Source organism: Engystomops pustulosus, chromosome 7, assembly GCF_040894005.1.
Source record: "Engystomops pustulosus chromosome 7, aEngPut4.maternal, whole genome shotgun sequence".
NCBI classification, from domain to species: Eukaryota; Metazoa; Chordata; class Amphibia; order Anura; family Leptodactylidae; genus Engystomops; species Engystomops pustulosus.
This window is the reverse complement of record NC_092417.1, coordinates 25,290,887-25,318,799: the sequence shown is the minus strand read 5'-3', so window position 1 is coordinate 25,318,799 and position 27,913 is coordinate 25,290,887. Positions and strand designations below refer to the sequence as shown.

General features: G+C 40.7%; 1 protein-coding gene across 1 annotated transcript in view; it reads right to left on the bottom strand.

The window, feature by feature from the left end:
- Positions 1 to 801: 801 nt before the first annotated feature.
- The window catches only part of LOC140070116 (G-protein coupled receptor family C group 6 member A-like), a 48,423-nt gene continuing 21,311 nt past the window's right edge, over positions 802 to 27,913 (bottom strand). The window contains exons 5-12 of the mRNA XM_072116449.1: positions 27,071 to 27,194; positions 24,765 to 25,659; positions 20,556 to 20,621; positions 15,211 to 15,346; positions 3,697 to 3,873; positions 3,073 to 3,150; positions 954 to 1,096; positions 802 to 835 (exon numbers count right to left, since the gene is read on the bottom strand). Of these exons, the coding sequence (XP_071972550.1) occupies positions 802 to 835; positions 954 to 1,096; positions 3,073 to 3,150; positions 3,697 to 3,873; positions 15,211 to 15,346; positions 20,556 to 20,621; positions 24,765 to 25,659; positions 27,071 to 27,194 (1,653 nt within the window). The remainder of the gene's footprint in view (positions 836 to 953; positions 1,097 to 3,072; positions 3,151 to 3,696; positions 3,874 to 15,210; positions 15,347 to 20,555; positions 20,622 to 24,764; positions 25,660 to 27,070; positions 27,195 to 27,913) is intronic.

Below are 27,913 nucleotides of genomic sequence, written 5' to 3'. Positions count from 1 at the left end.
AGATGCACTACAGCAAGGCCAGCCACCAGCAGATCAACCAGAAATAAAATATATAACGCTATTGTAGGCCTAAGTAAGCCGTTTGGATTCTCCTATGGCTATTTTCTAGCCAAGTATGAAAGCACACTGCAATGCCAGATGAGATGACGCTGAGTTATCAAAAAATAAACGTAAAATAAAAAGAAACTGGCAGACTGTGCCTAATTGAAATCAAACCCCTAATAAATTGTCCCACTTTGGTGTTTGAGGTGGATATGTGTGTCACTAAGAGCTAAACACAACGGTAGCAAGTCCCCCTGCAAATTCCTCACAATATGGTACTAGCTGCAAATAAAAAAAAAAAAATGTATAACGTTATTGTAGCCCTAAGAAGGGCTGTTGGGTTCTTGTTGAATCACTCCTGCCTAACACTATTCTAATAGAACAGCCTAACGCTTTCCCTGACCAGCAGCAGCTCGCTCCCTAGCGGCATCCAGACACAGAATGATCCGAGCAGCGCAGGCAGGGCCTAGTCTATTCCAGGATCACCTGATCTGGCCAGCCAACCACTGCTATCGACGTGTAAGGGTACCACATCATGCTGGGTGGAGTGCAGAGTCTCCTGGCTTGTGATTGGCTCTGTTTCTGGCCGCCAAAAAGCAAAACGGCGGGAGATGCCATTTTCTCGAGCGGGCGAAGTATTCGTCCGAGCAACGAGCAGTTTCGAGTACGCTAATGCTCGAACGAGCATCAAGCTCGGACGAGTATGTTCGCTCATCTCTAGTGATAAACTGTTTTCCCAAGTGTTCCCAAGCGTTTCTCTCAGAAGCCTGCAGCCAAGAGGAACTTTAAATGCCTTATATGTAGAGAAAAACAATAAAAAATTACATTGAATAATTACTACCTTATTGAAACTTGGATTCCAGATTATTGCACTATTGTTCATCCTGATTTGATTAGAAGATGATACTGACCAGCTGCCAACAATGGGTTTCCTTATTGTTTTATTGGAGTCTGCCACAAAGTTCCGAATATTGAAATTTCCCTCAACTAATTCTCCATTGTTTAGGAAAAATTCTCCACCAGATGCGGTTATATGTTTTAGGTAATAATTCAGCTGAAGAGGAAGAAAATAATAAAAAATAAGAGGTAAAACACATCACAACGGTTATCACTCAATGGGGCAGATTTACTTACCCGGTCCGTTCGCGATCCAGCGGCGCGTTCTCTGCGCTGGATTCGGGTCCGGCCGGGATTCACTAAGGTAGTTCCTTTGCCGTCCACCAGGTGGCGCTGCTGCGCTGAGGTTCCCCGGAGGCGCGCTGGAATGCCCTGAAATTCACCGGCCTATACCTGGTGAAGGTAAGTGTAATTTTCGCTACACATTTTTTGTCTGAAATGCGGCGGTTTTTCCGAATCCGTCGGGTTTTCGTTCGGCCACGCCCCCCGATTTCCGTCACGGGCATGCCAGCGCCCGTCACGTGCATGCACCACAATCCGATTGCGTGCGCCAAAATCCCGGGGCAATTCAGGTAAAATCGGCACAAATCGGAAATATTCGGGTAATACGTCGAGAAAACGCGAATCGGGCCCTTAGTAAATGACCCCCATTATTCTGTTAAAAAGGCAAAAATTAGAGGACACATCATTTACATAGTTTTTGTTGTGGTCTTTTGTTTATGGAATGAACCAATAATAAAATATGATATTATGGCTCTGTTTTTATCTATTTCTTCTATATCAAGTTGATGACTTCCTTGTAATACAATGAAATATCAGACACAGAATGAGACTGGTTATAAATTCCCCAGACAGCATAAACTGTTGAAAAAAACTTTCTTATGGCTCGTCCACATCCGCCTCTCCTACAGAAAGATCTAGGAGACATCCCGCACTCCATTAGGTTATCGGTTATGTACGATTCTGGCATTAAGAGGCTGCCTAGACATAAGTGACAAAACAGATCCTTAAACTAACAGATTTTTCAATATTTAATAAATAGATCCTGCCTGGAAAACTATGTTGCATTGAAGAATTTTTGTGTCTGAAGCGAAAGGCGGGAGATTTCAGGTCTGGAGGTCCTTCTGTTACCTGTAAGGCACAGTTTCAATCTTGGTACTTGGTTTAGGTGACCATGAGCTCCCAGTCGCTTTGGGCCCCAGACTGCTGCCCAAACCACCTATATTATAATCCTCTATTGATGGAATAATCATTGATCATTTATATAATAATCCAAATCAAGGAAGCCCTTCAAATAATTGTGAAAAAGGGTGATCTTTATTGATACTTGTCAGAGTTCTGGGTCTGTGGACCCTCTGGACCACCACGGGAGATGGTGCTAGCCGACACCTGGGATCAATGTCTAAGTGGCACCTGGTCTTCACCAGAGCCCGCCTCAAAACATGACTTTAAACCTTTGAGTACCGCCGCATGTGCACCCTAGGGAGCGGGATGCAGGCAGGGCCTAGGCTGAATGGGAGCGGGAGCTGGGGTAGCGCCACAGAGAGGGGCACGGGTGTGCCCGGGATCCGTGACATGGATTGCGGGGGCACCCGTGACAATACTGAGGTTAAATAAAGATCACTCTTTTTCACAGTTTTTGGAGTGCTGCCATCTTTTGGATTATTGTTTTGGATTATTATTGAATTATTATAGTATTGGATTAACTGGACTATTGGGTAACAGTATTTAGGACAACACCCTTTCCTTACTCATCTGAACGGTGCTGCCTATTTATGTTTTATATTGAGTGATGAACAGACCCACTGAAAATCGGGTTCAGATGAACCAGGTACAGCTGGCATTTATACTGCTGTGAAACCGCACACGACAGCAGTAGCCTGTGCTCTGCACTGTACCATTTTGGAAACCGTGTAGCTCCTGCTGATATAATTGGCGAACGACAATCCTCCAAAATGGTGGCTATCAGTTTAGTGCCAGTGTGCGACCACAACCATTTGAACTGCAACTTTGCCAGCACAATTTAAAGAGTTAACACCTGTCATATACCACAAGGGTAAATTTAGCCAAACCGAGCCCCAGTCCAAAACCTTCTAATAAAAATAAAAATAAGATGAATGACCCCCATCTTACTTTGAGCTTTAATAATTGAATTTGATTTTCGGTTAGTTGTCCATCAAGGTGTTTCTGTAATTTCATGTGATTTAATGCCTTTGAGATTAAATTAATGATGTTGTAAATTGCGTAAGGAAAACTATATATATCTTCATCATCACGTGACACAAGATTTTTCCACAATGTATTATTAGCACAGCTCTCTTGAATGCTTAGAATACCATGAAAATCTATACATCCAATACCGAAACTCCAAAAATTAATTATAAATTTATTATCTGGCATGTTTTGAATTGTAGCCTGATGCAAGAAGTCATGAAATCCTGTTATTTTTCCTTTCTGAATTGTTATTAGTAAGGAACCATTAAATTTGTTAGCAAAATGAGAATGTTTTTGATCAACATAGCTATCCATTTCTGCTGATGCTATCCAGACTTTCCCAGTAATTCCAACTGACCCAGTTCCAAGAAAGCCAAAAAGGTAAACCTCCATACAGAGTAAAATAATGACATTGGCAGAAGAGGTTTTGATTATTTTTGTGACCTCTTGGTCTCTTTTTGGAAAAGCTTGTGGATCTATAGAAATTGCTGTTAAGAAGTCAACACAAATTCCATGTTTTTCCATTTCCTTTTTAAGTCTTACACTTGCCAATTGATTGCTGTCATCATCCGTTGCAATTATCCCGACCCATGTCCAACCAAAGTGGACCAGGAGTTGAATAATGGCCTGAAATTGAGATAATTCACTCGGTAGAGAACGATGAAGCAATGGAAACTTCTCCCGGTTATTAATATATGGATGATATGCCCCATAACTTATCTGTATGATACAAATATTATGAAGTTGGACAAATAGATTGTAAAATTAATCCACTGTTGAAAACTTCCTTAGCCCGAACAAAGCCCCCCACAAATATCAGATACAAATCAGCAAACTATATCTATTTTAGTGAGTTAGACGAATGATCTTATGTGTATGCGGCCTTCTGACTTAATGATGGATATAATCAGTTGGAAAGTTGGGCTTGAACTTCAGCACCCTTCTGTTCGGTTTCATAGATAATCCACAAAGGTGAAAGTAACTGACAGTTGTGTCCTGTGTATGGACTGTTGAGTAACATATTTAATGCAGCCAGCATTGTATATATGTATAACACACAATCATGAATTACCGTATATACTCGAGTATAAGCCGACCCGAGTATAAGCCGAGGCCCCTAATTTTACCACAAAATACTGGGAAAACCTATTGACTCGAGTATAAGCCGAGGGTGGGAAATGCATTGGTCACAGCCTCCCCAGTATATAGCCTGCCAGACCCTACCCCAGTGTATATAGCCTGCCAGCCCCTGCCCCAGTGTATATAGCTTGCCAGCCCCTGCCCCAGTGTATATAGCCTGCCAGATCCTGCCCCAGTGTATATAGCCTGCCAGCCCCTGCCCCAGTGTATATAGCCTGCTGCTGCTGCTGGACAGATCGCACAGAAGATATACAGGGGTCGCCGGAAAGGTGAGTTTAGATATATTTATTTTTTTGACTCGAGAATAAGCCGAGTTTGGGGTTTTCAGCACATTTTTTGTGCTGAAAAACTAGGCTTATACTCGAGTATATAAGGTATTGAATAATCTACTATATGCTACATATGCAACATTAACCCATTACTGTGCCGAGGAATGCCTTCTCTGGACAGAAGATTCCTAATTTTGCATCAGATTCAAGGCACAGTGGAGGATCCTTTAGATCTCTGGAAGGCTAGTCTAACTTTACAGTAATTTATTTTGTTTTGTTTTAAAACTCTTTTTTAAATTTATGTTGCATAAAACATAAAGGAGATATCACATGATAGACAGGGTATAATCATAAACAATTTTTCAGTGCGGGGACACAGCCCAAAATACAGTCCTAAACATTATTATCTTGGGTGGTGTAATTGTAGCTATCTCCAGTAGTTACATGGCTGCTGTTTATCCAGGCTTGTCCAGTGTTTCACAACACCAGTCTTTCTAACTTTGCACTGATTCGCTACCCACATCAGTAGATGTTTGATGTAGACCAGTGGTGCCCAACCTTTTGTATATGGGGACTGCCAGCACCCAAAAAACTTTGCTGGTGTGCCAGCAAACACCCCATATATAACCCCAATCCATATAATGTGTCATTTGTTGCAGTCCCAATTTTAAATTCCCCCTTTACTGTAGCCCCCCCTTTATAATTCTCTCTTTTATAAAACCCCCTCTCGTTACTTTAGCCCCCATTATCATGCCCCTTTTTTTGTGGCCCCATCCCTTTTCAAAAATACACAGCCCCCAATAGTAATGTCCTCAGTGCAGAGCCCATAATATTGTCTCCTTCCCAGCAACCATAGTAATGTCCCCTGAAATGCCCCCATGGTAATGTCCCCTATTCAGCTACTATAGTATTGTCCCACTACCAGCCCCCATTGTAATGTCTGCTGCAATGCACCCTTAAAAAAAAAAACCTCTATTCTCACCTCTGACGTTCCTCTTCTCCCCGTGGCTCCTGGCAGACTGAGAATAGAGTTTTTCACTTTAATGTCTTTTGGCCGTGGCCTAGGACCGGGTGTTCCACAGCCCAGTTTTGTGCCGCTGCCCAGTGGTTGAAGGCCACTGATGTAAATTATACCAGGTTGTTATTCCCACGGCATCCTTCAGGTATTCCACATAGCTTAGAATAAATCAATAGCTAAACATACATTAAGGGGGTATTCCCACAAAGACAAGTTTCTTATATGTACTCAGGATAACAAAATAATTAACTCTAATTAACTGTTAATAACAAAAATACTGCATTTCACAGATATAAGTCCAACCTGTCTCTATCAGTCTTGGTGTGCATAATTTTAGTTGCCCCAAGACATGACCCTGTAACTTCTGACTTTAGGATCGGGCGCCATCTTGGATTTTGCCATGCTGGCTGAGTTTCTGTGTCTTTCTGCTCTGAGCCTGTAGTCACGCCGGGTGCATAGAGCTCAGAGACACTCACTAATTCACTCTTGCTAGCATATTGTGAGCAGAGATGCTGCAGGCTACCAACTATAAAGAAGTAAGGGATCTGGGGGGCGAGAGATTTTAGCTCTCGGTTAAACCTGCATGTTATAATATACATTTAGAGAATTGCATGTTATGGGAGGATTAGAGACCACCCCAGGGGGAAGGGGGAAATAGGGAAAAGAGGGTGGGCTTGGGCTGCCATACTGAGAGGCGGTACCCAGCGCTATGTCACTGCCACATTTTGCAGTTTAGTTTCTGTTTCATATGCACTATCCATTTATCCCATATCTTGAGAAATCTACATCTGGATCATTGACTCCAATGAAATAGTTCCTCAGATTTGGTTTGTTTGGTCTAAAAGTACTTGATGGGCGCCATAGTAGTAGCATCCAGGGATCTTTTCAGAGACAGACTGCACATATCTTATCAAATTTGGAGACAATTTTATTCCAAAATGGTTCAATAAGTGGGGAAATCTACCAAATGTGGAGCAGTGAGCTGTCCGCCTCTCCACACTTCCAGCATGTTGACGGGATGTTAGAGTTAATAGAATTCATGAAGAAAGGCATTTTATATCGGCATGTAAGAAGTTTGAAGAAAATCTCCTGGGTTATAGTACATCAAAGAGCCCATTAAATTTTGAAAAAATATACTTGCCTCCCTCTCCGACAGCTCCTCTCCAAAATTCTTCTCCCAACTGAGCAGGTATTTAGGTTTATAGTCATCAGGAACCGTGTTAAGCGAAAATATGAGAAATTCCTCGTTTCGGGATTGAGCCGTCTGTGTACACCTGTATTCTGTGTAGAGCTGGAAAGGCTGATACCTGTATAGCACTTTAGCATAAGTAGTTTGAGGGCATGTTGTTGCAGGAAGTCTGAAATGTTGCACTTGTTACAAAGTTAAGCTACTATATCCTCAATTGGATTGTCTACATAGAAAACATCTATAATCTTGTTGTCCCCTAGTTTGTCCCAAAACAAACTGGTGGGGATTCTATGTGTGTCCACTATGTATGGGAGAAAGCTGGCTGGCCTACGGGGGATGGGTGGTACTTAAATTTCTAGTTTTCTGCACCGTGTCTTTAACTGAGATAATTGCTTGGAGGAAAACTGACTGTGGACCTCTACCAGCATATTTACCCTTCACCCTCCATAGAAGTAGTTTGTTCTGTGTGCTGAGTAGGGATCTCTCCATCTCTAGGTATAAATTGCTACACGTATTGGTGAGTAGCTCGGCCCTCCTATTTAGCTGGAGAGTCTGGTAGTAAAGCATGGGATTGGGGAGATTTATGTCTCCTTGTAATTTCCTCAACAAAAGTGTTTGATATTTGATTTGGGGTGTCCCACATAAATCTAGTAAAAAGCCTCTGAAATAGTATCATAGTTTATACGGTTGAAAAAAGACACTTGTCCATCAAGTTCAACCAAGGACGGGAAGGGATTGCATGAAGAAGGAATTTAGGGGAAACAATTCTATATAACATAACCATCAATGTTATTTAAGTTTAAAAAGGCATCTAGGCCCTTTTTGATGTTCTCTGCTGTCCCTGCTGTGACCAGCGCCTGAGGCAGACTATTCCACACATTGATAGTTCTCATAGTAAAAAAGCCCTGTCACATCTGGTGATTAAACCTTGATTTCTCCAAACGGAGACAGTGCCCCCTCTTCTTTTGATTTGATTTAATCTGAAACTTACCACCATATTTTTGTATGGACCATTCATATATTTAAATAAATTAATCATGTCCCCTCGTAGTCGTCTCTTTTCCAGACTAAATAAATCTAGTTGTTTTAATCTTTCCTCATAACTAAGACCCTCCATACTGTATGCTATAAAATATGACAGGGGCAACTTAATAGGGACAAGTTGCAGTAAGTCTGCAATTTGTGGCATAATATATGTTTGGATTAGGTTTTTTCTTCCGCTACATAACAAAAATGGTACTTTAATTTGTCCTAGCTGCCTTTCAATGTGGCAGAGAAGCGGCTTGTAGTTTAGCTTATGGAAGTGTGCCGAGTTTGGGGGCAGTTGCATACGCAAGAATTAATGGACTTTTTGGCCACTGCCATCTAGATTGTTGTTTTAAGGCTTCCAGTTGGGAGGGAGGTATGGTAATATTGAGTATCTCTGATTTCTTCAGGTTCACATTAAAATATGACAGTTTCCCAAACTCAAAGAGCTTGGTCAAAACCAATAGAGAGGTTTGAAGCCTGGCCCCCTACTTAGCCAGAGTTCCTCTGCAGCCTTTGTAGTGTTAGATAACACTTTATCTAGCTCCATTATGCTAATTGGGATGAGGCTAGAGGGAAGTCTGGGTCTGGTATGCTGAAAACTGGGATGGGGTTTGGTCCCCGGGGTCCATGTGATGGACTGCCAGTGGGTTCCTCCTGGATTAGTTGCTGAGCAATTCCCGGAAGGGGTGAAGGGTTGCCCACAGCTGGGACATTTGGTCCGTCTGAACCTGCTAGCAAGCCTTTACATCCCCCATGGATTCCTCTGCCCAAACCGGACAGGGTACCATTACTTGTGGGTCACTGGGCCACACCTCTAGTGTAACCTGCTGAATCTTCCCCACGGGAGACTCTACCACCTGTTTCTCCTGGACTTTCCGACAAGCCTCATCATTTAATGCTGCCGGAAACCCCTGGCTGGACGTTTCAAGAATTGGTTTGACTTCCAAATCTTCTACTGGCTTTCCAAGATCTCCTGGCCTCTGTCTGATTTTGCAGCCAATTATTCGAAAGGGAGGAAGTCAGTAGACTCTGGAGGGTCCTCAACGCTACGACTGAATGTCACCTTGGCAATGGTTGCTTTGACCAAAGATAGCATCTGCTTCCTCTCAACGCCCGAATCGCCCACCAGCTAAATAAATCGTGCCTGTCTCTTTAAGACACAGGCGCGAATTATATGCGGAGCAGCCGGAAAGGCACTGCGTTGCTCCGTTCTAAGCAGTGACACAGGCGTCATGACGTCACGGCGCCTGTGTCATTGTGCGGAGCCGCAGCCGAGGGAGCAGCTGCCTGCAGGTGAGTATATATATTTTATTATTTTTCATGTACTTTAATTAAATGTGGGGAGGTTTCATGTTATACTGGGAGGGGGGGTACTATATGGGGCTAGAATACTTTTAATACTGGGGGGGGGATGCTATAGATATCATATGGGGGCCATAATTATTTTATACTAGGGGGGGTGCTATATATATTATTTGGGGCCATAATTATTTTATACTAGGGGGGGGGGGAATGCTATATATATTATTTGGGGCCATAATTATTTTATACCAGGGGGGGGGGGACGCTATATATATCATATGGGGGCCATAATTATTTTATTCTGGGGGGGATGCTATATATATCATATGGGGCCATAATTATTTTATACTGGGGGGGGGTGCTATATATATCATATGGGGCCATAATTATTTTATACTGGGGGGGGGGGGATGATGGAATGCTATGTATTTTATTTGGGGCTATAATTATTTTATACTGGGGGGATGCTATATATATATATATTATTTGGGGCTATACCGTAATTATTTTATACAAGGGGGGGTGCTGTATATATTATATGGGGCCATAATTATTTTATACTAGGGGGGGTTCTGTATATTTTATTTGGGGATTTGGGGCTATAATTATTTTATACTGGAGGGATGCTATATATATTATTTGGGGCTATAATTATTTTATACTGGGGGGGGGGATTCAGTATATATTATATGGGGCCATAATTATTTTATACTGGGGAAGGATTCAGTATATATTATATGGGGCCATAATTATTTTATACTGGGGGGGTGCTATATATTATATATCACTATATCACTAAGCTGGGGGGATGTATATGGGATACAGTATATTACTAAGCTGGGGGGTATGTATATGGAATACAGTATATCACTAAGCTGAGGGGATGTATATGGGATACAGTATATTACTAAGCTGGGGGGATGTATATGGGATACAGTATATTACTAAGCTGGGGGATGTATATGGGATACAGTATATTACTAAGCTGGGGGATGTATATGGGATACAGTATATTACTAAGCTGGGGGATGTATATGGGATACAGTATATTACTAAGCTGGGGGAATGTATATGGGATACAGTATATTACTAAGCTGGGAGGGGGCTGTATATGGGATACAATATATTACTAAGCTGGGGGGATGTATATGGGATACAGTATATTACTAAGCTGGGGGGCTGTATATCGGGTACAGTATATTACTAGGCTTGGGAGGCTGTATATCAGGTACAGTATATTACTTAGCTGCAGGGGCTGTATATGGGATACAGTATATTACTAAGCTGGGGGGATGTATATGGGATACAGTATATTACTAAGCTGGGGGGATGTATATGGGATACAGTATATTACTAAGCTGGGGGGATGTATATGGAATACAGTATATTACTAAGCTGGGGGGCTGTATATGGGATACAGTATATTACTAAGCTGGGAGGCTGTATACGGGATACAGTATATTACTAAGCTGGGGGGCTGTATATGGGGTACAGTATATTACTAAGCTGGGGGGATGTATATGGGATACAGTATATTACTAAGCTGGGGGGATGTATATGGGATACAGTATATTACTAAGCTGGGGGGCTGTATATGGGATACAGTATATTACTAAGCTGGGGAGCTGTATATAGGATACAGTATATTACTAAGCTAGGGGGATGTATATGGGATACAGTATATTACTAAGCTGGGGGGGCTGTATATGGGATACAGTATATTACTAAGCGGGGGGGCTGTATATGGGGTACAGTATATTACTAAGCTGGGGGGATGTATATGGGATACAGTATATTACTAAGCGGGGGGGCTGTATATGGGGTACAGTATATTACTAAGCTGGGGGGATGTATATGGAATACAGTATATTACTAAGCTGGGAGGATGTATATGGGATACAGTATATTACTAAGCTGGAGGGCTGTATATGGGATACAGTATATTACTAAGCTGGGGGGATGTATATGGGATACAGTATATTACTAAGCTGGGAGGGCTGTACATGGGGTACAGTATATTACTAAGCTGGGGGGATGTATATAAGATACAGTATATTACTAAGCTGGGGGGCTGTATATGGGGTACAGTATATTACTAAGCTGGGGGGATGTATACGGGATACAGTATATTACTAAGCTGGGAGGGCTGTATATGGGGTACAGTATATTACTAAGCTGGGGGGGCTGTATATCGGGTACAGTATATTACTAAGCTGGGAGGGCTGTATATGGGGTACAGTATATTACTAAGCTGGGGGGGCTGTATATCGGGTACAGTATATTACTTAGCTGCAGGGGCTGTATATGGGATACAGTATATTACTAAGCTGGGAGGGGACTGTATATGTGGGGCAAGATTTTATTTAAGCTGTAGGGGATCCGTATATGGGAGCTGTATATAATTTAATTGGGGGGTGAATAACAAGACCTTTAAATATATGAGAGCAGGGATATATAAAAATAAATTTATATATATATATATATATTCATTAGGGGGTGCTATATATTTATTAGTTATAGGATACAGATTACTTTGCATCATGTAAACCAAATGTTGGGCGGGGGGTCTGTATTAATAAATTGGGGGTGTTGTATATTGATTGGTGCTTAGCATGCTATAATTCCAGTATTCCTAATATATATATATATATATATATATATATATATATATATATATATATATATATAATGAAGGGATGTTTTGTATGCGGGGAGAGTGCGGTCAGTTGTGTTGTGAGGGGTATATATTATTTAGGAGCACAGTGTTGTTATCCAGGAGACTTCAAACTGTAAGTGACTGTGGTATTTTTAGGGACGCCGGGTGGAGGTGCTGCACGGAGCTGAAGATATCCGGACGTGAATTCAGCAGTGATACATCATGGATTGGAGAACCCAGAATAAAGTTCTACTGATGGAAGAGATTGTCATCTATAAGGTACTAGATGCCACTAATGCCTCTCAGATACTGTAGTCAGTCACACAGTGTCAGGGAGCTGTCTATAGGGTTGTAAATTGTTAGTAAAGTTTAAGGATTTACTTAACAAGTGGGGGGGGGGCAGCATTTTAATATTCGCCTCAGGCAGCAAATATGCTAGAATCGGCCCTGATCTCGATCCCACGCTTGCCATCAATGTGAAGAAAACTGCAAGGTCACATGAATATCTTTTATAAACTTTCCCAGTATGCATGGGTTCTGAGAGGTGCAGGAAGTGATTTAAAGTTGTCCACACAACTTCTGGATATGGCACAAATATAAATCCCTACTCTGAATGGCTATAAGACCCCTTTCACAAGCCTTGTCAACCCAATTAAGCTGCCATCAGTTCTCTTTAACATAAGCCCACTCTGAAACGGGATTATATAGTGTGAGGAACCTACCTGGTAGCATATATATATAACCAAGAAATGTGCATTATGGGTTCGTAGATTGAGAAAATTGAGCTATACAGGTTAAATTTTATATTTTATTGCCTTAAGGGCAGACTAGACAAACAGTACACACAATACATATATACGTATAAGTATTATTTAGAGAGATTGGCCAGTGGCTCCCACACAGAGTTGGGCTCTTTCCCTCTTTGTGAATAATCTATATGCGTGCCTCCAAGGCGTGTGGTGGCAGATGCCCCCTTGCATAATTTAGTTACATACAAACATAAAGTGGGGGAGCGTCATCCCGCTCATCTGTTTATAATATATAATAGGTAATCCATCTGGGCCCAGGCATTTGCCTGTAGGAATAGAGAGAGAAGAGTTTTCTCCAATTCCTGGGGGCTAAAGGGTTTTTACAGAGCAGGTCTGTCCTCTTTGAAGAGGCCGGGCAAGTTGAGGTCCATCAGGAATTTGTTTATTTCCTCTACCTGGGGAACCAATAGTTTGGAGGATAAGTTATATGAATCCTGATAAAACTTTTGGAAAATGTTAGCCATCTTTTTAGTTGTCTTTTTAGTGTCTCAATTTCTGCAATGTATGTCTTTTCATTTTGTTTTTCCTTATGCAAAACACTTAGGGTCTTGAGAAATAGTCTGTTCAAAAGAACATCTTCAGTCTCCAGCAGGGATTAATGGATATGACAATGCTACAAGTCACTGGGGCATGGTCCAACAAAATGATGCTACCCAAGTAATTTCTTTTGTCACACATTTTAGAAATTAACAATTTGCCATTTTTTACACAATCACTTTATAATTTTTGTAATCACTTTGCTTTCCAATGGCCCTTCCCACTTGTCTTAGCATATTCTAGGCAATACGGGAAAACCCAGAAGACAACCCCTTTCTGCACCAAAGTGTGAAAGTGAAATATGACAAACAAACAAAGAACACAAGGGAAGTCAGCAATCCAAATCAAAACAGAGATTTCAAACAGGCACAAAATCGCAGATATAATGAATAGTCAAAAATGAGAGCCAAATATCGGAAACCAGAAGTACAGAAGTAGCAAAACAGTAGCGTGGATGATAGATCTAGCAAAGAAGCTTTAACTAGCAATAAAGATAGTATACACCACAGTATAATTGAATAGGAAATTTGATCCAGGTGAGAGTAGAAGATCATTTTAACCCCTTACTTTATGATTTTACTCAATGTTATTGCTGTTTTATCTCCTATCTCTCTTTAGGCTGCTCATTGTAAGATTCTATCGTTCTCTATGCAAACATTTTCTGACCCATCTAGTTCTGTGGGGTGACAATATGGTTATATTATCATGGTACAGGTGTAGACACACTAACATGTGGCTTCTGTACTAACACACTGACACATAGAGAGAGAGATGAGACAGTTCAGAGATGCCTGAGGTTCATGATGCCTATTACACAGAGGCTGACAGACTGTTACACTGTGAGCTCTGCTACATCTCATAGACATGTGCCTGCCTCCCCTTTCCCCCGAAATCTTATCTCCTTTTAGCCTTTAGTTTGCAGACTCCCTCTCTGCTCTCAGCTCTGTCCTGGCAGGAAGTAATCAGTGAGTGTCTCTGAGATCTATGCAGGGGGCGTGGCTACAGACACATAGCATAGACAGGCAGAAATCTCATCTCATCACCCCCCTTTCCCTAAAACTGATATAAATAAAAAAAAAATGTAAAATAAATATATATATTAATTATAAATATTAAAAAACAGTAAAAATCCTAAACACATTACATATTGCCACGTCCAAAAATACCCGATCAATCAAAATATAATAATGTTTTTTCACTGTGCTTAACCCCGTAATGGAAAATATGCCCAAATTCGAAAATGGCACTTTTTTGCCATTTTGAAAAATATAAAAAATCAATAAAAAGTGATCAAAAGGTTGCACAGTCCTAAAAAATGATAGCAATGAAAACACCATCAGAAGTCCCAAAACATTACACCACCCACAGCTCCGTACACCATAGTATGAAAAAGTTATTGGCACCAGGAGATTAAAAAAAAAATATTTTGTACAGGAGGTTTTAATTTTTTTAAATGTATGAAAACATAAAACCTATACAAATTTTGTATCCCCCGTAATTGTACCGACCCAAAGAATAAAGTAGACATGTCATTTGTGGTGCAAAGTGAAAGCTGTAAAATCCAAGCCCACAACAAAATGGTGCAAATGCGTTTTTTCACCAACACTCACTGCATTTGGAATTTTTTTCCCGCTTCCCACTAAACGGCATGGTAAATATTAAATACCGTCACTATGAACTACAGTTTGTTACGCAGAAAATAAGCCATCACACAGCTCTTTTCATGTAAAAGGAGTTAAGGGCAAAGCTTACAGAAAGTCGAGTGTGGTAATTTCAATCAGCAGTCCAGCCTCTAGAGAAAAGTTTTGACTGCTGATTGAATTGAACCAAATTGAACTCAGTTTCTTCTCAGCCTATCAGTATGAACTGAAGTAGACTCCACAACATGTATAACATATTTATAATATTATTATTTATATATTATTATATTTAAATGAATGAAAAAATCTTACCTGAGGATATCCAAAGATCTGAGTGAGGCGAGCTATAGTACAGGTAGTAGATGAGAAGAAATGTCCTACTACAGCAACCGTCTTATGACTCTTTTGACATATGTAGTTGAGTGCTGGATGTTGAGTCTCTGAAATTATATTTAGGGTACTTCTTACAGCTAGATTCTCACTGGTACAAGAATCATAGATCTGGTATCCTAATGTAATATTGGGAAGAACATCAGTGCTATTATTCATCACGTTGATGGCAAACAAAAACGCCAAGTAATGTTTCAGATAGTCATATGATGCCCTGTAAGTACAAACTATCACAGTAATCATTTATTGTTATTCCTACATACGAAAAACACCATTCATAACAATTAGAAACAAAACTTATTAATTGAATTAAGGAAAAGAGTTGAAGAAGGCCATAGAAAATCAAGACACTAGTGGAAATCTATCAATAATAATGAGCAAATTTAAAAAAATTTAAAAATATTATCAACTGGTGCAGCCTACAAAAGGGAGTTTTATTGCCAAGGTGCTACAAAGGAAGTATCTTGTGATGGGTTATGAACCCTTATTGTCGCAAAACATAGTGATGGTAAGGGTAACAAGGATTTCTAAACTACTGAAAGATCCAGTAGTTAAGGGACCACAATCCAAAAAAGGCCCTAAACCAATTGCTTCCTGAACAATTTCAGAAAGAAGTCAAAAGACTCATCAGAAAAGTGAAAAGTCATCAGCAGAGAGCTACTGAAAGACTACCGAAAACTTGGAGAATATACTCTGGTAAAATGAGACCAAAACTTATCTCTTTGGATGCATTAATATACACCATGCTTGGGGGCTCGAATGGCCGGGTCGATGAAAGAGCAATTGTCCATGGCCACCCGAATCACCCACCAGGAGTAAGGACATGCCACTGGCAAGTCTGTACTTTCCAACAAATATATATACAGCACTTTTGTCAGACACAGATGCCATTGATATGCAGAGTGGTGAAGACAAAACCTATTTGACATCAACACACGCTACCATAGAGCCTCGACCCTGTAGAAGATCTGGGAGAAGAGGAGACAGCATGGGAATTATTAGTATAAGTAAGTATTAGTTTTATTATTTTATTATTTAACACAAACTGACTGTGAAAGGGGTCTGTATATACACTTGTATGGACTGTGTATAAATACACTGTGGGGCTCATTTACTTTCTCGGTCCAATTGCGACCCGGGGCAATTCAGGGCAAAACGGAAATCGTCGAGAAACCCGACGAGAGTGCGCGGTTCAGACATGATTAAATGAGCCCCTGTAAGTTGGCTGTATATAGGCTGTGTTGGCTGTATACAGGCTGAAAGGGGGCTGCATACAGACTGTTGGGGGGGTGTATATACACTGGGAGGGACTTTTATAAATAGAGAGGAGGCTGCATGTAGAGAAGGGGATATATATACACTATGGGTGCATTTACAGATTTTAGGGGGCTATATATAGACTATTATGGCTTACATGATGCATTTCTATTGCATTGTAAAATGCATTGAAAGAAATGGATCATTAAACTAAGAACAGTGCGGTCTGCACAATATGAAGTTTGCCTGTGCATAGTGCAGGGTGCGCCAGATTCTGAATTTCTGCTGCCCATTCTTCATGAATCCGGCGCCTCCTGACAGAGTGCAACACTTTTTTTTGGCTCACCTTTAACATGGGCCGTATTACACAGTTCTGTCGGACTTTGCGCACGATCACACTGAGCCTTAAAACTCCCATTTCAGTGCAGAAATTTTTGTTGTGTGAAGAATAGTACAGCCTCACGTGTGACACAAATGTGGCAGAGGCACTTCATAAATACCTGTGCAAGCAGGACCTTAGTAAATATGAACCAAAGCATATATATCAATAATAATAATTGGCGATGTTGTATGTAAGTGCTGTGTTATCCAGGTGACATTATACTGTAATTGACTGTGGTATTTTTACAGGCGCAGTGTGGAGAACAAAACAGAAGACATTATAGACAATATTTAGACTATTAAGACATCCAGCACTGATAAGTCATGGCCAGGAGAAGTGGTTATAAAGGCCTCTTCCTACAACATGTGTAGTGTCAGTCATTAGTAAAGTTGCCAGCATTTTCTGATCAGGGTGTGATCAGCCTGTGAATTCAGTGGACAAATATAGCAGAGGATCAGCAGTAGGGTGGTGGGGGTTTTGGGCTGCTGACTGTCTGTCCTTCTGGTTATCTATATATCTCCTATCTTCCTATATATCTCACAATAATCTACAATGTATTTCATATATATTCATCTATCTAAAAAAATCTTATTCTAGTTAGTGGCAAATTAAGACAACCATGGACCCTAACTCTTATCTTATATACACTTCACTTAAATCACATATAGCCCACTAATTTATCACCTGTAATTTATAGCACCACCCAAATTAATGAAAATTCACAGCACCACAATTTTATTTATTTTTATATTTCCCCCCTCTCTATATTATATAGTCCTCAAAGTTCCTTATACATAGCCACATACATACAGTTCCTGCAGATATCTATCTATCTATCTATCTATCTAGAAAAATTAAAACAATTCAGCTGTACCAGTTAAGAAAAAATCGGGTGCTCATCCTTCAGGTTTATTAAATCCTTTCACATATAAAAATCAAAAAATGGCGGCACTCCAAGTTCTTGTGAAAAAGCAATTCTTTTATTCCAAAAGTGCTACGTTTCAGCTCTGGAGCCTTTCTCAAGCCCACATTCCAGATGTTTGCGCACATCTAACTTATCGGAAGACATACGCGAACACCTGCAATGTGAAGAATAATGTTCTTTCAATGTGTTCTTACAAGGAATACATCTGTAAACATCTGTAATTTGTTGTTCTTCACTGTTCTTTCGTTAACTAAATGCTCGTTATCGAGCAGGGGAAATACTCGTCCAAGCAACGAGCCGTTCCGAGTATGCTAATACTCGACCGAGCATCAAGCTCGGACGAGTATACTCGCTCATCTCTACTAATAATTCATGGATACCCATGGTCTGATTTCCTTTACTTTGTGGATTGGATGGGTTGTTACCGGCATCTGGTGAGAATTTCATGACAATATCACCTTTAAAAGTAAATTTAATTAGAAAATTGGAGATATGGTAAATACACCTGTCACCCAATGTATGATGTATGCAGCAGTAATGCAGTTGTCCAGGTTTTAGGCTATGTCATCCCATAATACATGATTCTACTGTACATATAATAAGCATATAGTAAGCAACATGTGAGATGTCAGCTGCCTGCCCATAGATATATATGTGTATATATTTATGCATACAAACTGTATATAGTGGGTGATGAGGGAAGGGGCACCATATGACTTATTGCCTTGGGCAGTAGAATAGCTTGGTGCGGCTCTGTACCTACCCCACGCAGCTTAAACCTGTGGGAATCTGTGAAAAAACTTCTGTTTCTTGGTTATGTGTAAGAAGAATTCGTAAAATGCCTCCTATGATGATGTCTCCATCTTTAGAAGAGCCCAGAAGTGATTCATTGTCAGGAATATGAAGCTCACAACCCAAGTGATACAAAGAAACCGGTCGAAAATACATGAATATTACAAAGAGCAATGATATAGACTTGAGAAGAACACGAAGAGGGAATATTTCAGAACAGGTTCTCTTCATCTCAGATTTCTGGCTGTGATCTCTGTAGTCCTCTATTGTAGGGATGACATGACACGTGATGTGTGAGACGTGTAGCCTGGCTGGGATATAACCTGCACATAGCTCTCTATCTCACTCTTATAAAGCCGTGATATTCCCTTGGTGTTTTTCTTACACATTATATTTAGTTTTATAACTTTTTACTCTTACTATTTTATAGTTTTCTCTGATTATTGTCATCAGTCAGCGAGGCTAATTGTGTAAATGTAAAGGGATAAGAGTGAAATATGGCTACAGCTCTGTGTATTACTACAACTAGCAGTGGTGGATATAGACATCAAGGGGCCCATAGTTAAAGTAAGGAATTTAGATACAAGGTTCCCTTGTATTTATAAACTCTACATTGGGCCAGATGTATCACTTGTTTTTTTCTGTTGTTTTTGCGCCTTTTCATATTGTTGCTGTATTTTTGCACCAGTTTTGCGACCAAACACCAAACTAGCCACGCTTCAAAAATAACCATGTTTTCCTCATTTATCCCACCAATCCAGATGTTTTGCTGCACCTAATAATCATTCATCATTAGCAACTTGTACATTTAGGTGCAATTTAGGCGCAAAAACACTCCAGCTGAAGGTTGAGTAAACTGAGAAGCAAAACTGAGCTCTCGTGGAGAGCAGCTTATCCCTATCAGCAGAGCTCAGCAGTCACTACAGTCACTACGTGCAGCTTCTGTTTACAGTTCATTACTTTTTTTTTACAAACAAACTGCAAAATCAGCAGCTCAGGGCAGGAGAGAAGAGATGTTTGCAGATAGGACAGAGAATTGTCCCCGTCTAGCAGGATGACCACACTGGTGTCTGAGGAGGATACTGTCCAGAATTACATGGGGGAAGATCAACACGGGAGGATCCCCTCCAGGAGAAGCCACTGCTGAGGAGATCACTGGGTGCAGGGTGTCACAGGGTGTCACTGTGAGGGTTATTCTCATGCTGGGGCGTGAGAGAAGCAAAGAGGAGCTTGTAGGAGAATCACATGTTATAGATTGAATCTAAAATTGCACATATATGGCGCCTAAATTGTGCCTAAAGTAAAGTAATTAATAAGAGGCAGGAATCCAACTTATCACCGATGGTTGTAGAATGTGATAATTCTGGCACAACAATGCGCCAGGATTAAGGCACAACAACTACACTTCAGGGCAGAACAGTGATACATCTGGCCTGGCCCATTGTTTTTTACCATTAGCTTTTGGACAAAACCTATGAGACTTATAGGCCCATTGGCATGTGTGTAGTGTTTCTTCATTAGAGACATGTTATTGACTACTACCATCCATGGGCTATACAGAAATTATAATAATGAGAACTGGTGAGCAGCTGTTAATACTTTCCGGTGTGTCTCCTTACTCAGTGTGCCTAAAAAATGGCCTTTTCAATGCATCCATCACAAAATATCCTATAGAACCTGATCACCTCAGTGTGCCATCTGCTGTCTATATCTGGTATTGCACCTGCCTGGGAAGGAATGTTTACATGTTGACCAATGATATGTAATGTTTGATTACTATGAATTTATTAGTAACAAGGTCCCTGGTTGGATTATAGAACCGTATATCAAAATCCTCATGGCTAGAAAGTTCCAGACCTGAGATTGAGTCCAGATGGAGTGAGAAGCAGATGTGTACATGAGTGCTGAGGAATAGCACAGATCCAGACACACGGTTTGCAGAAACCAGGCCTACTGCAGCATCTCTGATCCCAAACAGAGCATGCTTCATATGATTGCTAAAGCAGATCCTGACCTCTCCTGCCTAAAGCTACAGAAATGAGCATCCTTTTCCAGACACAATCCAACCAGCTACTTTGGACCTGGACCAGTTGACTTGTTATCTTGGCTTGTTGCCTTTGCTGTCTTCGTATTCTGGAATAAAGGAACCATGAGTTGATGTTTTACATCCCTTGCATAAGTGTGATCCCTGGCTGCCACATAACATCAAGGGCCTCCTTTCTACCATCTAGTCGCTGATCCTCACACAGGCATGCATCGGAAGTGCCTTAGGAAGAACTATTTCCAACCATCCCAGGCATTTTCCTTTCTTGCAATCCACCTCTCAGACACCTGCCCTGAGTGGACGAGGCCTGTTCCTACTGGATTAAGCAACCGTGACAGTCAAGCGCTAAGCTGTGCTAAAGCCCGTCACACAGGTACCAAGAGAATCCAGCTGCCCCTAAGCCAGAAGGTCCTCGATGGGGGTTGTGGCACATGGTCATTGACATAATTTCTCCTCCTCTCCATGCCTCCACTTTACAGTATATGAAGTTACATCCCTAGTTCATACCTGCTGGCATATCACCTCAGTGAAATGACTGCAAAACTTCAAAAAGTGCTGCAGTTTCTTCAACCAGTTGATCATTGGGGATCTAGGGCAGGGATGTGCAACCGCAAACAGAGCCTCGGATTGTGCTAGAGCATACTGCTCAACAGACCAATGAGAGCAGCTCTACTGGCTTCTCCTGATCTGTCCTGGCATCTGATGCAGGCTTCTCATGCCAGTGTTAGAATACAGTAGTGCAGTGCTCAGAGCGTGAGGTCAGCAATGTCTTTTCTGGTCTCCACCATTATTATCTGTTCTGGAGGTCTCCAGTATTATTTGTCTGCTCTAGGGTCTCCACTACTATATGAAAAAATTCCGATATCCACCCTTGTCAGGAATCTTTATTTAGGCAAATATTAAAATTCCACAGCAAGTAGTCTTTGCCAACGCGTTTCAAACGGACTGGCCGTTCTTAGTCATGACTAGGAACGGCCAGTCCATTTGAAATGCGTTGACCAAGACTACTTGCTGTGGAATTTTAATATTTGCCTAAATAAAGATTACAAGTGATTCCTGACAAGGCTGGATATCGGAATTTTTTCAATGGTCTATGCAGCCCGAGCAGAGGGGCGATCCGTGCCATACTAGGATACTCACATGGCTGGAAGGTGAGCTGAATTTCTACTATTACTCCACTACTATATGCCTGCTCTGGGTGTTACCAATATTAGTGTCTGCTCCAGGGGTCTTAAGTATTATAGGACTACAATAAGGTTCTCCAGTATTATAGATCTGCTCTAGGGCTCTAGATGTCTTCAGAATTAAAGATCTGCTCTGGGGGTCACCAGCAATAGGGGTTTCCTTTGGGGTTTCCTCTATTATACCTCTGCTCTGAGAAACCCCACTATTACATGTCTGCTATGGGGGTCCCCACTGCAATATGTCTGCTCTGGTTGGTCTCCAGTATTATACATGTACTCTGGCGGTTTTCACTATTATACATCTGCTCCGGGGTCTCCACTATTACATGTCTGCTCTGGGGGGTCTCCAGTATTATAGGTCTGCTCTGGGGGTCTACACAATTATATGTGTGTTCTGGGGGTTCTCCAGCATAATATGTTTGCTTTGCGATTTTCCAGGATTATATGTCTGATCTAGGGGGTCTCCAGTTTTACTATTGTTTGGTCTGAGCACCATTTGCAGTCTGCTTCGGGGGATGTGCATTATTATAGGTCTGTTCTTGGGGTCTCCCGTAGTCTACTTTGGGGTGTGTATGTTGGTTTCTAGAGTGTTATTTGTGCTGTACTGTGGGTTTTGGTGCAGCCATTGGAGGTTTAAGAATATGACAAAGTAACACTCAGACCAATAAAGATTGAACACCCCTGTTTTAGGGTGTTGGACCTCTATAGACCTCTTATATATAATGCTCTTGGATTAACAGTATAATTTGAAAATTTACCATATAATTTTACCACAAAAAAATGGGAAAATGTATCAACTGGAGTGTAAGCCTAGGGTGGGAAGTATAGCCACTACACTGTAATAAAATGTCCAGTATTCTCCCCTCATAATGTCCAGAGCATTTATTGATGAACAAAAAATCCACTTCTGTAACATCCTTATAACTTTCCAAACTCTGAACTATTGGAATATTTGGCCCTAATCTCTCATGTTTAGCAATACCACTTTCCTTAAATGACAACTTCATGTCCATGTAGATTCTTGTAGCGCATTTGTCCTGCAACAGTCAGTGATTTTATTCCACAAATTCTTCACCCATGTCACAACCTATAAAAGATCTACTATTACTAATGTACGGCTTGGGGGGAGATGTAGTAATGACGGCCCCTAGGTCTTATTTTCAGGGGAGGCCTTATATTTCTAAGATTGAACAAAATTGTACTAGCTCTTATTTTCGGGGGATGTCCTATTTTAGGGGTAACAGGGTAATATCCAGCAGAATGCCCCTTAAAAAATAAAGCTAATACTAATCCTCTTGAGCTTACCCCAGCTTCCTCCTCACCCTGCAGCACCACTTCAGGTTCCCAGCCAGGTCGGCAGATGCACATTTAAGGGATTTGATGGCACACAAACTATGACTTCAGCTGGCGGTGACACTGCCGTGTCATGGTTTCTGTGCAGGTATGGATGTGCATCTGCCGGCCTGGCTGGGAACCTGAAAAGGTACTGCAGGGAAAAGAAGATGCCAGGGGTCATGCCAGAGAGTTAGTACTAACTTAATTTTTTTTATATACTTGGGTATAAGCCAAGTAAGGCTTTTTCAGCACAAAAATTGTGCTGAAAAACTCGGCTTATATTTGAGTATATACGGTAGTAATAAGTGTGATCACTGATAGTTTTGGTTTTTTTGCTGTTTGCTTTGTCTTTGCTCTAGAACTAAACCTGTTCACTATATAGTAATGAAATTGAAACAACACAGTCTACAGGTTATCCTTTTGGAGATCATTCACTAATTTTGCAAGTCATGTCATGTCAGACATAGATAGGGAGCCATTTTTAAGGTCGCCGCAAGGCATAGCTTTCTTTTTCCCAATCTGGAAAATATACTTGTATATTCCCTTCTCAGGATCTCCAGAAGAACAGGCATGGCATTTAAATCTTCCTGCATGCCTGTAAAGGTGTCCTACACAGACAGATCTTCATAAGAGTTTAGTTTCCTCTCTGGCCCAAACCAAAGGCCACTCGTCTAGCCAAACCAGTTCCCTAACTCTATACCAGTGTTCCCCAAACTACGGCCCGTGGGTTTTATGTGGCCCCCGCCGCACCCAGCACTTGGACCACCAGCGGCTCCTGCTGAGGCCCCCGGCAGGTCCCCACAGTCGGGCAGGGGCCTCCATCCGGACAGGAAACTCCTGCCTGTCACTGAATAGTGCCTGATACAGCCGGAAGCGGCCGCTCGAGCACTATTATTACAGGTGGAGCAATGTGACTGGAAGACAACACCGGCGCACATCGCTCCTTGAACCTGGATGCGCGGCTGTACACCCCTTCCTGGCCGACAGCAGCCCAAAGAAAGAAGACTTGGGAGCCGCTGCCAGGGGTGAGTATGTTTTTTAAATTTTAAATTTTTTTAACCAGCAGCAAATAGATTTTGGCGGTCGGGGGGCCCTAATATAAAAAAATAATGAATTAGGGGGCACTATATAAAATTATTAATGGTGGAGGGGCCTCAGAAAATACTTAATGATGGAAGGGCAGCATAGGGAATAATCAATGATGGAGGGGCAGTATAGAATATGTGCAGTGTACAGAGGAATTTCTTATTTTTTTTTATTTTTAAACTTTAGTCCGGCCCTCCAACGGTCTGAGAGGGACTATGAACGGCCCCCTATGTAAAAAGTTTGGGGACCCCTGCTCTATACTGTTGGAAGTCTATTCCTTTTGGAAAAGACTTAGGGATTTGGCTATTATCCCACATCATATCCCAAAGCTTTTTGAAAGTCAGTCATAAATGTAGACAGATCTTTTTTAAAGTAGCACCTTACCCAGCATTCCATTGAGCATAGTGTAAAGTTTTTTGTAATGATATGCAATATCTTTTGAGCAACCAATATAGCCTAGAAGAAAGATAGCTTATAAAAAATTAGAATGCCAATACTGCGGGAATATGGCTATATAGTCAATATGCGGAACTGTACACACAATAGAAATGGCTATTTTTTTTAATACATTCAATAATAAATAATATAAATAGCTGAAAACCTACACATGCTTTTTATATTCCATACACTTTTACTTGAATTCCTCCTATTTTATTGAGCTCAGGCTTTAATATTATAATGTAACATTTGGGAAAGAATATGAAGCCCAGCAATGCTCCATTAGAAGCCAAAATAGCAAATATCTCCACAGCCACCATATATTTTCCCTTCGTTGAGAGATATGTTGGAATAAAAGATATCCAGACACTGCAGAACACCAGCATACTGAATGTAATGTATTGAGCCTCATTAAACGTGTTTGGAAGATTTCTAGATATAAAGGCTATAATAAAGCTAAAAACTGCTAAAACCCCAATGTATGAGACTGCAACATAGAAAGCGATGATGGAGCCTTCATTACATTGTACTATCATTAAGCCAGATACAGTCTTGCTATCAATTTCTACAAATGGTGGGGAACATATCACCCAAGTCAAACATATTATAAATTCCCCCAAGGAACACAGAATGACAAGTCCAGTGGATATCCTAGATCCTACACATTTTCTTAGTTTGCTTCCAGGTTTCGTAGCATTAAATGCAATAAGTACTGTGATTGTTTTGCCCAAAATTGAAGAAATGGCCACTGCAAAGATTATACCAAAGGTGGTTTGTCTCATAAGGCAGGTCAGCTCCTCAGGACGTCCAATAAATAAGAATGAGAGAAGGAAACAAATGATCAAAGACACCAGGAGAACATAGCTCAGGTTACGGTTGTTGGCTCTCACCAGAGGAGTGTTGCGGTATTTTACAAAGACCCAAAGTACAGATGAGGTAATCCCAAACATGATGGTGGCAATGGCCGCCAATGACAGTCCTAAATTCTCCTCATAGGACAAGAAATGTCGAGGACGTGTAATACATTTATCTCTGGTTGGGTTGGACCACTGGTCATCTGGACAACTTTCACAGGATTCCATGGCTGAAAAAATTATGATATAATAAGAGTAAGCACTACATAGATTTCATGTTTGTCGTCATTTGACTGGCTGGCAATAATGTCCAACAAGTTTTGGAGGTTTAGTCTCAATCCTCTCGGCTCAGATCCTGATGCATAATCCATATCATCTAGAAATTTAGACTTTAGACGTCAGCGGGTTCAAGTTCTGAGTCTGCAGTGACATTTATAGACGTTTTTGCAGTTCTACTGCTCCCCCACTTGCCGCAGGAACCAGACTCTGACACCCGGAGACCCTAGGAAGAAAGGAGATGTGGTTCATTACCACTTCTCCCTTCTCCGCTCCTCACAGCATCAAGTGGCCACCAGGTCTAAAGGGGTTAATCAGAGCTGCTGGGTCTAATTAGACCATGTACAGCCCTGATCAGAATCCCTAGTCACAGGTGTTTGTTCCCCCTGTAGATGAGGCCCTTAGGGCCCTTCTACACTTGAAAGTGTGATATGCTGAACTCGCATTACACTCGCATCGAGTGCTGCCTGGATCGCCAGGCCAAACGCTACAAACCAGAACAGAAATAAGCATGTCCGTTTAGTACCAGTTTGGTGCGTTTGGGTCGGGCAATCCAGGCTGCGAGTGTGATGCGACTTCAGTGCGTTACACTCGCAAGTGTGGAAAGGGCCTTATAGATGCCTCCATTACAGGAAAATACTTAAAAGTTAAAAAAATGAAAAGACAAAAAAACTGTGAAAATGTCCCCCAGGGGTCTTTTGTGACATCATGGAATACATCTAAAGTGAAAACACACAACAAAACACACACAAAATATGAATAAAAAATCATAAAAATACATTCACATTTCCTAATGTAAAAGAAAAAAAAACACACTACAAAAAACGCCCTGTTTGCCCGAGACTATACATCTTATATATCAAAACGACTGAAACTAATTTGGAAATTCATTAATAATGCTGATTTTGAGTTAATTAGAATTTTAAAAAAAAAAGTAATATAGATTACAAAAAAAGTCTCCAAATAAAACTAAAAATAAAAAAAAATCTTTAAACTTTTATTATGTTTTAACTAGCTCTATGTGTCTCGAAAAAAAACACTGCAAAAAATTGTACGGTAGCATGCAAAAAAAGCTGTGGCCCCTAAACTGCCGAAAATTTGCTAAAATGCCTGGTCACTAGAAACTTTTCAGGCCGCGTCACTGAGGGGTTAATGACATTGAGTTGATTAATTTTGCAGGTACCAAATGTACTCTGTAATCCAAGCTGTAGACTTCTTTACATGGTATTAAAATGTCATATCTTCAGTGTTGTCCTATGAAAAGTTATAATACAATATTTCCAAACACATGGGGGGGTGTACTCATTTTCGTGGAATACTGTAGTGTTCTGTGTGTGTTTGAGAATAGTGATATGTAAACTTTACCTGATAAATTTGTTATTTCTCCTTCTTTGCACAGTATACAGTCAAAGCAACATGCCAGCCTACCCATCTTTAAGGATTTCCTATATCCTGGAGAACATGGATTACTGCACATAGAGTGTGGGGTCTGGGAAGAAAATTTCATACATGAGAATATAAAGGAATTATCCCATGAATCAGTTTAATGTCATCTGCCCTAAAAGTCTAAAATTATTTTCGGTGTATATGGTAAAATATAAATTCCATATTTTTTCCTTTCATTTTATCCTCTTAGTATAGCTACTTATCTGTTCTGCTGGGGACATTTAAAAGAAAGATACATGTATATATTATTTTTCTTTGAAATATTTTAAATGTATAAATACAAAGAAAATACTTGAAGGATTTAAAAGAATTGTTAATCGCAAGATAAAAAAAAGATTCTAACATTTTAAACTTAAACCTAAAAACCTATAAACATAAAAGGTTGTTGGTTTGTAAGCCAAGTTCACATTATATGTTGCTGCACTCCATGGCGGATACTAATGAGCGAACTACAAATTTGTGCCCATAACAGGTTTGTGACAAATTTTGAAGTCTTGGTTCCATGGATAAAAACACATTCTTTGGTGGTTTAGGCATCCCAAACTACGGGCAATTTATGTGTTGGTGGCGAAACTCCACTGACAAAGCATGGGTGGTATGTATGGTAGAAGTAATTTGGCATCTTTCCCCACCTCCAACATCTTACTCAACCATCAATACCTCAGACTGGACATAAAGACAGCTATTGTTACAAGCTAAACAAGATCTAGTCCCCAAACCATACTCCAAGATCCCTATCTCTTTTCTAGAAACCCAAATACC